The sequence below is a fragment of the Oncorhynchus clarkii genome, chromosome 11 (genome assembly GCF_045791955.1).
Source record: "Oncorhynchus clarkii lewisi isolate Uvic-CL-2024 chromosome 11, UVic_Ocla_1.0, whole genome shotgun sequence".
NCBI classification, from domain to species: Eukaryota; Metazoa; Chordata; class Actinopteri; order Salmoniformes; family Salmonidae; genus Oncorhynchus; species Oncorhynchus clarkii.
In genome coordinates this window covers 26,292,586-26,305,020 of record NC_092157.1, presented here as the reverse complement: position 1 = coordinate 26,305,020, position 12,435 = coordinate 26,292,586, and the positions used below count along the sequence as shown (strand labels likewise).

The window sequence follows — 12,435 nt, the reverse complement described above, 5'->3', positions numbered from 1 at the left end:
CGGCAAGAAAGCTTTTCAATCAGGCTGCCCTTCCAACACTGGCCAAGGTGAACACTTCACTACCGGAAAACCCATCTCCTCTAGTCTAGCCCCAGCCAGGGATAAACACACGCACGCACGCACGTACGCACGCACTCACTCACACATACACACACACACATACACACACACACACACACGCGCGCGCACGCACGCACGCACACACACACACACTCACACACACACACACACACACACACACACACGCACACACACACTCACACACACACACACACATACACTCACACATACACACACACACACACACACACACACACACACACACACACATACACACGCGCACGCACGCACGCACTCACGAACACACACACACACACACGCACGCACGCACACACACACACACACACACACACACACACACACACACACACACATTTAAATCCTGCTCATTAGCCAAAGGACTTTTGCCACCATTAACCCTTTGCGTAACATAAGAGAGAAATGAGAGAGAGAGCGAGAGAGAGAGAGAGAGAGAGAGAGAGAGAGAGAGAAAGAGCGAGAGAGAGACAGAGAGAGAGAGAGAGAGAGAGAGAGAGAGAGAGAGAGAGAGTCAAGAGGATTCCTACACCACTCTCTTTTTAAAGCCTTTTGTCCTCTATCTTATGACAGAGGTGAACCTCTCTTTTAAACATGACCCCAGAGAGATAGTTTAGACAGGGCTTTCATCTGCTGGGAAATGCTAATTACACTAGTTTTAATGGGTCACCGGACTGGCCAGAAGTCTTTCTGTATGCTGTGAATGTACCAGAAAAACAGGGCTTTCTGAAAAACCTGTGTCCTCTTTTCTGTTATGGCAAGTTGCGAATTTGTGATAATTCAGAGCAACAACTCACCTTGAAGCAAATTGCTATCAGTGGTGCTGCTGTAATGTAATTTGAGATACAATGTACTTCCTACTGTACAACTCTGGAGGCGGACCAGGTGCATCATTTCAGCCGATATTGTCCTCGTCTGTAGTCAAAATACACAGCGCTGCTGCTCTCTGCATTTCGTCTCGTTGAGCAGATCTGCCTCTGTCGTCTCAACTCTGCTTTGATGTTGTACAGCGGAACTGCTTCACTGACACAGACTCACACAAAAGAGACCCATAAACAACTAGAAATCCTGTCTGTTAGTCAGGCTATAAGTATCTCCAACAATTCATGTCAGCCCAAATCTCTTCCCCTGGCCCTAAGAGGTCACAGCCTGCCTGCCTGTTTTAGAAGACCTGATCGTGCCCGACAGAGAACTAAAAAAGCCTCGTTACATTCCTGCCTTATTTATTTTCCTCCATGACAACGGAGGCTGATGGACGATCACGCAGCCCACTCACCACCTCCATATTTGCTTGTGCAGCGGACGAGCGTGAGACAGGGGCCTGCGTCCCAAATGGCACCCTATTCCTTTTATAGTGCCCTATTGGGCTTGGTCAAACTAAGTGCACTATATAGGGAATAGGGTGGCATATGGGATGAATCCAGGGAGTGAGAGGGGAAGTGAGTGGGAGAGTCAGCGCACTTTATTCAGGGGATTTCTGGGGAGAGTTATGGGGCACTTCCACACAGAGATGGAGCCTCTCCACAGAGGAGAGAAGGCCCACTGATATCCCAACCCCAGCAGGGAGCTTCAGACCCAGGCAGGCTTGTGTGGCAGTACCAGGGAAGCAGTCGCAGCACTGAGTCCCATTCACAAATCCCCTCCTTCTTCACAGTACCCCTCGTATACTCTGAGAGGAACAGGTGGTCTTCATTGTTAAACATGAAGTGTTGTGTTACGAACCTATGAGTCAGTCAGGGTCTTAGGATTTGTGCAGAACAAAAAGACATACATAAAACAGAACTCTCCAGAACCAGTAGGGGGCTGAGTACACTTTCCCCTGCTTTTCCCTGCTGTAACTCATGTCTGTAGTCTCGGCCTGTGTCCCAAATGGAACCCTTTCCCCTACATAGTGCACTACTTTTGACCAGATCCCTACAGGGAATATGGTGCCATTTGGGTTGCAAGCCTTTAGTCCAGCAGGGCTAGCCAGGAGGAATGCCCGGCAGGGCAGGCGGAGAGTGGAGGGCAGAGGGCAGGCAGGCAGGATGTGTATTGTCTCAGACCACAGCGCAGAGTGTTTGTCTTCCCAGCAGGGTATGTGGCTCTCTGAGGGGGCTACTCGACAGGAGAGGGGAGGGGGTCATAATTAGAGAGAAGAAAAGGCTGCTTTTTCAAGCCTTGAGTTACGGGCAGTCACAGTCAGTAGCAGGGGAGATGGAGGGGGGGGGACGAAGTGGGGAGTTCAGCTAGTGGGGAGCTCAGTTAGTGGGGAGTTCAGTTAGTGGGGAGCTCAGTTAGTGGGGAGTTCAGTTAGTGGGGAGCTCAGTTAGTGGGGAGTTCAGTTAGTGGGGAGCTCAGCTAGTAGGGAGCTCAGTTAGTGGGGAGTTCAGTTAGTGGGGAGCTCAGCTAGTGGGGAGCTCAGTTAGTGGGGAGTTCAGTTAGTGGGGAGTTCAGTTAGTGGGGAGCTCAGCTAGTGGGGAGCTCAGCTAGTGGGGAGTTCAGTTAGTGGGGAGTTCAGTTAGTGGAGAGCTCAGTTAGTGGGGAGCTCAGTTAGTGGGGAGCTCAGTTAGTGGGGAGCACAGTTAGTGGGGAGCTCAGCTAGTGGGGAGCTCAGTTAGTGGGGAGCTCAGTTAGTGGGGAGCTCAGTTAGTGGGGAGCTCAGTTAGTGGGGAGTTCAGCTAGTGGGGATTTAACTTCTGAGGCACTGTGTGTTAGATGAGCTGAAGCTTTCACTCACTGACTGACTGGCTTTCTCCCTCTCTCCTCCTCTCTCTTCCTCTCTCCTCCTCTCTCCTCCTCTCTCCTCCCCCCACAAAGGGCCTTCTTCAGAAGGCATTCCCCGAATATTTCCCCCCACCCTCCATGTCTCCTCGCCATCTCAGGACTGCATGGGCTGTCACACAGGAATTCACTGTTCTCTGAGGTCCAGCAAACACAGGACAGGCGGAAAGAAGAGGGAGGAAGGAATAAGGAGACTCACTCGCATATAGAAGGAATCATCCTCTCTCTTTTCATCTCTCCATTTTAACCTATCTTTTCTCAAAAACATAGAGGACAGAGGCATTTTCATATAGAAACCTTTTCTTACCCCATCGCTCAACTTTAACCCCTCTTTCCGTCAAAAGGCAACTCTACTCTTAAGCAGTCTTCACCATAGCTATGAGGGGATCTCACATTATGTAGGCATAGAAAGAATTGGTCCGATATTTTGTTTGGTCAGAGGATCCAAGCACATCAATGATTCATTGTGCTGTCAAAAGCATATCATATTGGTGGAATGTTGATTCCAACCAAAGCAGCTTTTGTAGAAAGCAACAGCATCACACTCTGCAAGGTTTTCTAAGTCTGATGTTAACTTCAGAGCAAATTGAGTCCAAATATTTGTCTTGACGGACCAGGCTTTTACCTCAAACTTCATTTGGTTTGTGAGAGCTACAACGGTGGCATAACCCAAAAACACAGCATGAGAGTCTATACAACACTGCATGGAAAGGTAAACATTTCCCACATTCACCGTTCAATGGCCACTTAGTCCTTATCTACTGGTGAACGCTTTTCCTCCAACTCTCCACTCTCTCAGGATACGAGTTGTAGACTGAGTCTGAGTCCCAAATGGAACCATATTCCCTATATAGCGGAGAACACAGGGCCCATCAGGCTCAGGTCAAAAGTAGTTCACTATAAAGGGAATAGGGCACCATTTGGAATGCAGACCTAACCTTTCAAACAAACCTGTCAGCCAGTCACACGTGTAACAACAGAGGTAGACTCAGCCTTTTGTTTGGTTTCTGTTTGGTTGGCTGATAACGGCAATGTAGGAGCACATGTGGAGCATGTGTGTTCCATTTGGACCAATAATTAAATTGCAGGGGAGCGCACTGAGGCTTGCATTGTAGCTGCCTGCTTACCCCCTACGCACTGGTCCATCAGATAAGCAAGGCAAGGCAAGGCTTCCATTCTGGGACTTGCCTTCATCAGTTTCCATTATGCAAGGGTTGTTTTGTCTGAGTTGAGCTGCGACTGGATGGCCCATGGAAGTCTGATTACTGCTGCTGTACAAATCACACCAACCCAACCGCTATCTAGCGACACAAAGACACCAAGGCCATGAAGCACATACAGTATCTCTCCCTCCTATGCCCTAATGGACTTATCTACATTATGACATGTCCCTCTAGCTATTAAGATGAGTGGCCTTCCCTTTACTAAGCACCATTAGGCTACATGAGTTGAGACCTAGGGCCATGAAAAATGAGAGAGCCTAATTGAATGGCTGCATCTTAACCACCAGCCTATTCCCTATATAGTGCAGTACTTCTGACCAGGGCTCTGGTCAAAAGTAGTGCACTACATAGGGGATAGGGTGATATTTGGGACTCAGCCAATGTCACTGGCCATCTTCCCTTACGATCCACGTAAGGGTAAACTAGTGGAACTATAGTCCCATGAAAACCGCTGGATTAAAACGTGGACTATGAAACGCTGCCAGACCAAACAGGGCAGAGGAGAAGTGGTTCAAGTAGAAGAGCCTTGAGGTCAAGCTGACCCTGTTTCTCCACTGTATATTACTGCGTCCCAAATTGCACCCTATTCCCTAAAGTGCACCACTCTTGGCCAGAGCCTTATGGGAAACCCTATGGGCTCTGGCCAAAAGTACTGCACTAAATAGGGAATAAGGTGCCATTTGGGACGCATAAACTGCATGAACCACATGAATCACTAGTGACTTGATTAAGTTTCAAAGATGTCTCTGCAGGTTAGTTGTTGTTAGTGTGCTTCCCTCTAGCGCTGTGGTTTATAACCCGTGACCACTCCACGGGCAGCATTACACAGTAAAAACACTGTAAACCCTGGCTCTGCTCCAGACATAATAAGGACGTTTGGCAAAGGCTGGAACAAGGAAAATAACATGCTCTTTATACGCAACTAACAAATGTACGGGGGGGACAAGCAATTAACTGCATGGTAGGTCAGCCCCAACGTGGAAAACAGAACCCTTCAATGGATGTGGACTGAAACGTTAGAAATCATTTGTACACAACACGGAAATGCTCAAACTTGAAGTTCACCGAGGACATTTCTTTTCAACTGAAAAAAGGGAAGCCATATTGCATTTTGTGCCTTGAGGCTGAATTCCTTGTTTTTTGTGTGTGTGTGTTTAAACACAGGAAACTCATTCCTGGTTAATTCCATTAACAAAAGTATTGTTTCCTCTTTCTATATGTCCACACACACACACACACACACACACACACACACACACACACACGCACACACACACACACGCACGCACACACACACACACACGCGCACACACACACACGCGCGCACACACACACACACACGCACGCACACACACACACACGCACGCACACACACACGCAGTAACCTTGTGCCTGGCGACATTTTAACAGTCCCTGGGTGATTAAATCTGAGCTAGGAAAAGTCAGGACCACCAGGATCCTCCTCTGGAAGACGGCAGTGGTCAACCAGGCAGTAAATCACAGAATGGCCCTTTATAGAAGCAGTAAATCACAGAATGGCCCTTTATGAAGCAGTAAATCACAGAATGGCCCTTTATAGAAGCAGTAAATCACAGAATGGCCCTTTATAGAAGCAGTAAATCACAGAATGGCCCTTTCTAGAAGCAGTAAATCACAGAATGGCCCTTTATGAAGCAGTAAATCACAGAATGGCCCTTTATGAAGCAGTAAATCACAGAATGGCCCTTTATAGAAGCAGTAAATCACAGAATGGCCCTTTATGAAGCAGTAAATCACAGAATGGCCCTTTATAGAAGCAGTAAATCACAGAATGGCCCTTTATAGAAGCAGTAAATCACAGAATGGCCCTTTATGAAGCAGTAAATCACAGAATGGCCCTTTATAGAAGCAGTAAATCACAGAATGGCCCTTTATAGAAGCAGTAAATCACAGAATGGCCCTTTATAGAAGCAGTAAATCACAGAATGGCCCTTTATAGAAGCAGTAAATCACAGAATGGCCCTTTATAGAAGCAGTAAATCACAGAATGGCCCTTTATAGAAGCAGTAAAGCGGTATAACCCACAGTGTCTTTTTTTTCACCAACCTTTTCACCTAAATCCAATGACATGGTTCATATAATTGTTGAGTTCACTTTGAATCCACATTAGCTGACAACTCAATCAAGTGTAGACCAAACCTAGTTGTTAAACTGACGTCTGTGCCCAGTGGGCAGAGATCCTATTAAAACAGTGCAATCTACAGGCCTATGTGGTATTCAGCGAAAACACAAACGGCATAGCAGTGAGAGAGAAAGAGAGAGAGCTTGGATGTAGTGTGTAGTGGGGATACAGTAACAGTATCCATCCCTGTTCACTCTGTGTTCTAAAGCTGCCCCTCCAGCGTAAACAAAGGCACAGAGGGAACACACACAGGGAACCGGGAACAGGGCAGGGTTTGGGGCGCAGGCAGAGACAGAGGGATAGGCAGCCAGCCAGCCCAGGCTGAGACATTGCTTCACCTCAGGGCACCACTGACACAGGGAGGCAGCAGGCTCATCACATTACTGTGGAGCTCCGGTTTCATAGCCTGGCTGCCCGGCTTAGACCTCCCCGACAACAGGTTAACCGTTTGACCTAGAGTGGCATAACACCTTAAAGCTTAAAAGTCAAACATGGAACTGTAACTGACCCAGCAGGATGGGTCAGTTCCCCTTCTAATGGACTATGATGAGAAGAGGAAGAGAAATGTATAATGTATCGAAGTTTAGACTAAATGGGCTTACTTCCTCAATGGAAAGACCCATGAGAATCTGAAAAATATTAAGTCCTTTGAGTAAAATCCTTCTCAGACAATGACAAGAAAATAAACTGAAGCCAGTTTCACTCCTGCCTCACACACGCAGGCAGCGCTGCGCTCGCAATAATCCCATAGCCACTAGATGGCGGGCTTTCATGTACAATATGCATGAACGGTGTAGTGGGAAGCCAAGTCAACTTACTTGCACTCTCTGTCCTCGAGATCAAAATGCGGGTTAAAGTTGATTAGAATTCTTTGGTGAGGTCCAGGCGCTGTTATCACCCAAACGCATTTCTGAGATGGCAAATATGATGTCGGATACCCAGGCGAGGTGAGGTAATTCGCATTGGTTATTCTGATGTTGTCCCCACACTTGTCTGCAAGAAAGAAAGGGGAGAAAAGACAGTTAGCACAACAGCCCAAAGTGACACAGACGCAGGGATTCAAATGAATCAATAATGTTGGCTAGAATTTAATGCAGAAAAAGTGTGTTTTTTAATCAGAATATTGTCCCGATGAAGATAGAGACTGTTTTCAAAATCAAACTGGAGTCGAACATGATTGTTTGAATAATTTGTATAAATATATATTTAGGCTGATAAATTAAAAGCTAACTCTATATAAACATATACCCACAGTGTCTAAATATATCTAAACTAGATACCAAACAAATGGAATATGCGTTTTGGCTACTTTGGTTAGGTCTACATGCGTGAAGACACACGGTAAAGTCAATCATTTCTGACAGTCAATGCGCTAAAGATTATGAATTTCTCCCACATTTTGATAAATGTGTTATATTGACTTTGTATTGTATTAATTTGCTCAGATAACACAGTATGGTACACATTTTATTTGACAGGCATATATAAGGATGGTATACAACACAAGTGTTCACAAACATTAGGAAAAGTTTCGCCTATAGCCTACTGTTAATTGTAGTGGTTTATGTTGGGCCAACACGGTTAATGTTAATCGCTTGTCAATTAAAGTAAAAAATGTTTTTTTATAAATAGGCTAGTAAAGAATTATGTGAAATGTCACAAACAGCTATTATCTAGAACAACTCCTAATGACCAAGGACCATTAGCCCCGGCAGGGAGTAATGGATTCATGTAGTAGACCGAGAGTGGACGGAGAGCTGCTGCTTCACTGTGGCTGTGCCGGGGTATGGCTGAGTCTCCATGGGAATGGCACATATGGTGCCATGCGACTTGTAGACAATGTGTTATATGGCAATAACGCCAAACAATAAAAAATGATAGACTCTAGTTTTTTCACAGATTATCTGTGAGGAGCATAATTTATTTGTTTTTGGGGTAGCCTATGTAGCCTATAACATAAAACAAAATATCTATGCCATCTACTTTTCGTTTGCTGAGTAATCTATATTAACGAATGATGCTCGTAATGTTTGTTAGATTCACGCAGATCCTTATAAAACTTGTTTCCCTTTTCACACAGACCATTTTTTACAAGCGCCGGAGAATAACGAGCCCTTCCTCGTGTCTAGATACACGCCACTTCAAGTAGTCCAAATTAGCCTCTCACTTTATCTTCATTTATGTGTGCGCAGTCATGCTTTTGTATTATAGCTACCATCTACCATGTAAAGTACTTGAAAATGTGTTTTGAATAGGATACAATGGAATATTCAACAGAATTTGAAATGTGGCGGTTCATTCTTTTTTATGTCTCTCTATTCATTCTAGCGTAAAGAAGTTTGCTCATAGTGGAAACGAAGCAATAAAGTGCCGCCTACATGTATTTGCTACAGCAAAGAAAGAGGGAAGTACCCTAGCACTAGTCTACTGTGCCCAAACGTTTAATAACATCTGAAAAATAGAACGACCCACACTACAGTAATGTATCTGTGACAATGGCAGCACTAACCCGCAGGGAAGATAGGCAGGTGAACGCGTAACGAGTCAGAAAAACATCAGCTAAGGGTTGGAGACGGTTCATCCTTAAAAACATCAGGATAAATAGGCTAGCCCAGCACAGCCGGGGGAATATCAGTTGTCACTTACCATTTTTGAAAGCCTTAGCGACGAAGAAGATTCCCAATAAGAGGAACAGCACTAATCCACAATGCATCCTTGTTTTGTTAGAAACAAAATAAAATGAGGAAAAACGAAAACCGAAATAAAACTCCTCCCAAGGTTTTTCAGGTCCTGTTATTCTTCCTTATTTTCAAGCTTGGGCCGAAAGAAAACAAATAAAGCAGAAGTGTCTTGACTAAAGCAGTTGAAATGTGTCTGGATATGTCTCAGGTCGGCTGCTGTATCCTGTCATTCAGGTCCGGTTTCCTCTCTCTTCCAGTTGGGGTCCTCTCTCAAACACTGGCGTTGCCATTTCCTCCACACAAGTAGTCGGAGCGAGTAAAAGAATAAGTAAAAATCCCCGGCGCCAGCACCACTCCCGTTTCAACTCCTTGGAAACGATGACCAGGCAAGAGGTAATCCGTCGGTGCTAAATGGAAAGAAATATTGAGAGTAAGCAACAGTGGTGGTGATATTCGTTTCAAAAGTGGGCACATTAGCAAATCAAGCTCGCGTTGTTCCCTTTCGCCCTCTGCTGATTCTCAAATATGACAAGACACGAACTAGTAATACTAACATCTGGCGAAAGTCATTGCCATAATAGAGGCTTAAAACGATGGATACGAGCACTAAATTGCGGCCGCTTTTCTTCTTTTGAGCGGGTGTGCTGCCTGCTTCAGCCTGGTTGCTAGAGCCTAAATATCAGAGGTCTCTGATTGGTTTGATTACAAATATGCATAGCCCAACCTATGGACGCCCCTCTCTCTTTAAAAGCTGAGGTCTGGGTTCTTTTTCCGAGACTCTCTCCGTCTCACTTGCAGACTTCCAGTCAGACCTGAACGTGACAGCGCACACGGGCGCTAGCTCTCTTTCACTATCCCTCCTCTGTTGGAGATGGACTGTCACACTGTCACTGGCTACTGGATGTCACTAAACTACGCTAACAAACAGCTCGACTGGAGGACAATAACATAGACCACTACTGCCTCCAAAACTTGTATTTGTGTGTGCCAAACGACCTCTCTCAAAGACTAAAGACTAATTCTGAATTCAAGGGAGCTACCTAGGAGAGAAAATCATTCTTCAAATGCTATTTGGCATTCAATATCGAATTATCATTCTAAAGAAGAGATATCGATTTGCAATATGAATAGATTTTTTTTTATACCATATATCTATTTTTACGCATCAATGGGAGATGTAGATGTCCTAATTGTAAAAGCGGTTAACGCACGAATCGCGATAAAGCATTCATTAAAACGTCATATTGAGATTTAGAGAGAAATCAATGGCAGTGCAAAGCATCAAGCAATTTGGCTTTTTAGACTACCTTATGGCATTGCACAAAAAGAGGACTTGCATTCTATATGAAATGCTTTCGACCAGCTGCTATGCTCACCAAGTCACAGGATAAAATACTCTGTGCAACTACTCTGACATGAAGCCAAGGGCGCCTAACATTCCTTACATGTGACACTGGAAATCTGAAATACAGAGTAATTCAACATTTCAAGCGATACAAAACGTGCCCGTACCCTGCGTTCTATGCTGTTCAGGGGGATAGTAGCCCACTCAAATGCGCTGTATTTTTAACACCATGTGAATGAAAGCTAAGAGCACGCTTCGCTCAGTGTTCCTCATATAGCAACATTGTTCTGTCTCTTCTGAATTCAAGCCACTTAAAGAAAAATAACTGCATTCACCTGCGTCTTGTAGACTCACTCACAACCCCATATGTATCCAATATCGAAGCGAAGCAGTTTTCGGCAGGCTGAGAGTATGCCCTCTCTGTTTCTCTGTCAAAGTCTCCGCACCTCCTTCCAAATCCGTTAACCTCAAAAACAACCACAGGAAAGGACAGGTCTCCACCGCTGACGAGAGAGGAAGTCAATTCCCAAATATTTCTCCAGTCAATCCGTAGCCTGTAGTACGCCGGGGCCGGTCCGGGCAACCCTGAAGCTCAGCACCTCTCTGCTCCGCGCAAAGGCACGCACCCGCTGCCAATTCCTTCCCGGAGACTCAGCTCAGCGTACACACAGCCAGCTATCCGCTGCTGTCAGTAGTATCAAGTGAGGGATACGGGATTTGCGCTTACAATGAGTAGCACGGCGCCGGTAAAAGTCAGTCCAAAATATCACCCGAGGTTGGAAAATGTCAATATCCTATAGAGCATTGATTGATTGAATGCATTGACTGCTTGACTCGAATTTAGCATTTCTTATTCCTCCCTCTGTACAGCGCGTCACGCACCTCTCCTGCGTGTGTGCTCAGCTACTGTAGCGCTGTTGAGAACACAGGCTTCGTTTGGAGTCTCCGGTGTCTCGGGACCCAGCCAGCCAGTCACACGCCCATTTACCAGGGGGTTGCCTCGACAATCGAGATGTAGATTCAACCGCCTGGCTGTCTTATCGCAGTCTACAGAATAGACTGAGTCACATTAGATATTAGGACACATCTGAACACACCCACAAAATAAGCACTGATAATACAACTGCCATTCATCTTACTCATACGTTCAACGCTATTATTGATACGTTTTGTGTAACGATCTAGTAATAAACAGCCATTGCCCCAAATTGCATTCTTACAGGCTATATGGACTTCGTATGAACAGTCTTCTTGAATTCTCACATTTCATGTGTTTAAATGTACACTTATTATTGACCAGCAAGTACCTGATCAATTGCAGGTACACTCTTAGAAAAAAATGGAGCCCAATAGGATAACCCTTTTTGGTTCCAGGTAGAAACCTTTTTGGTTTCAAGTACAATTTTGAGTTTTATGTAGAACTCTCTGTGGAAAGGGTTCTACATGGAACCTATATTGGTTTTTACCTGCAACCAAAAGGGTTCTGATATGGGGACAGCGAATGACCCTTTGAGGTTTGATATAGCACCTTTTTTCTTAGAGTGAATAGAAAGACCTTTGAGAGACCTGGACTCCAGCGTGCACAGGGCGCACGCAGTCCTGTGAGTCTGGAACTTGCTATTGGCCAGAAATGACCCTGTGTCATGATTTGAATAATATGGATATTGTGAACATAAAACACATGTGAGTTATTGATTGACATGATCATTTAAACAAGCTGAACTCCTATATGTCAACGTTACAAATACCTTAGGAGGTTGTTAGGCTATTCATTAAAATAGATTTAACTCCCATTGCCTTCATATTGAAATTAATCACATCAAACGCACGAAAACGACATCCCGCCCTGATATTTAGAGGGTGGAATACATTGACTCTGACTGCATTCTAAACACACCAGGGTGGCACCGAGGTTGGAGTGTCTGGAAGCAGGAAAGGGTGTCTTGGAGACGGACTCCTACAGAGAGCTTCGGACGATAAAATTTAAACCCATAGGTTGAACCCAAGCAGACACATTAGAGTGAAGTCAAGAGTAAGTAGTGCATTATCCGGTGTGCAATAGTGTGACCGCAGTAACCACAGTAACGGTAGCTATCTCCGGCCTGTAGGTGGTGTCAAGAGAGACGACCTGCTGGGGAATTCCCATATGTCTAATAAGACTTCTAT

The 12,435-nt window shown here is 45.1% G+C and overlaps 1 protein-coding gene across 2 annotated transcripts in view; it reads right to left on the bottom strand.

Moving 5' to 3' along the window:
• The window catches only part of LOC139420412 (neuropilin-1a), an 81,508-nt gene extending 70,314 nt beyond the window's left edge, over nucleotides 1-11,194 (bottom strand). Inside the window, exons 1-3 of one of the 2 annotated variants that reach the window (XM_071170493.1) lie at nucleotides 10,605-11,194; nucleotides 8,890-9,331; nucleotides 7,062-7,236 (exon numbers count right to left, since the gene is read on the bottom strand). In XM_071170493.1, the coding sequence (XP_071026594.1) occupies nucleotides 7,062-7,236; nucleotides 8,890-8,956 (242 nt within the window). In that variant the 5' untranslated portion in view covers nucleotides 8,957-9,331; nucleotides 10,605-11,194. The remainder of the gene's footprint in view (nucleotides 1-7,061; nucleotides 7,237-8,889; nucleotides 9,332-10,604) is intronic. The other variant, XM_071170492.1, reaches the window with a different exon arrangement.
• Nucleotides 11,195-12,435: the final 1,241 nt, after the last annotated feature.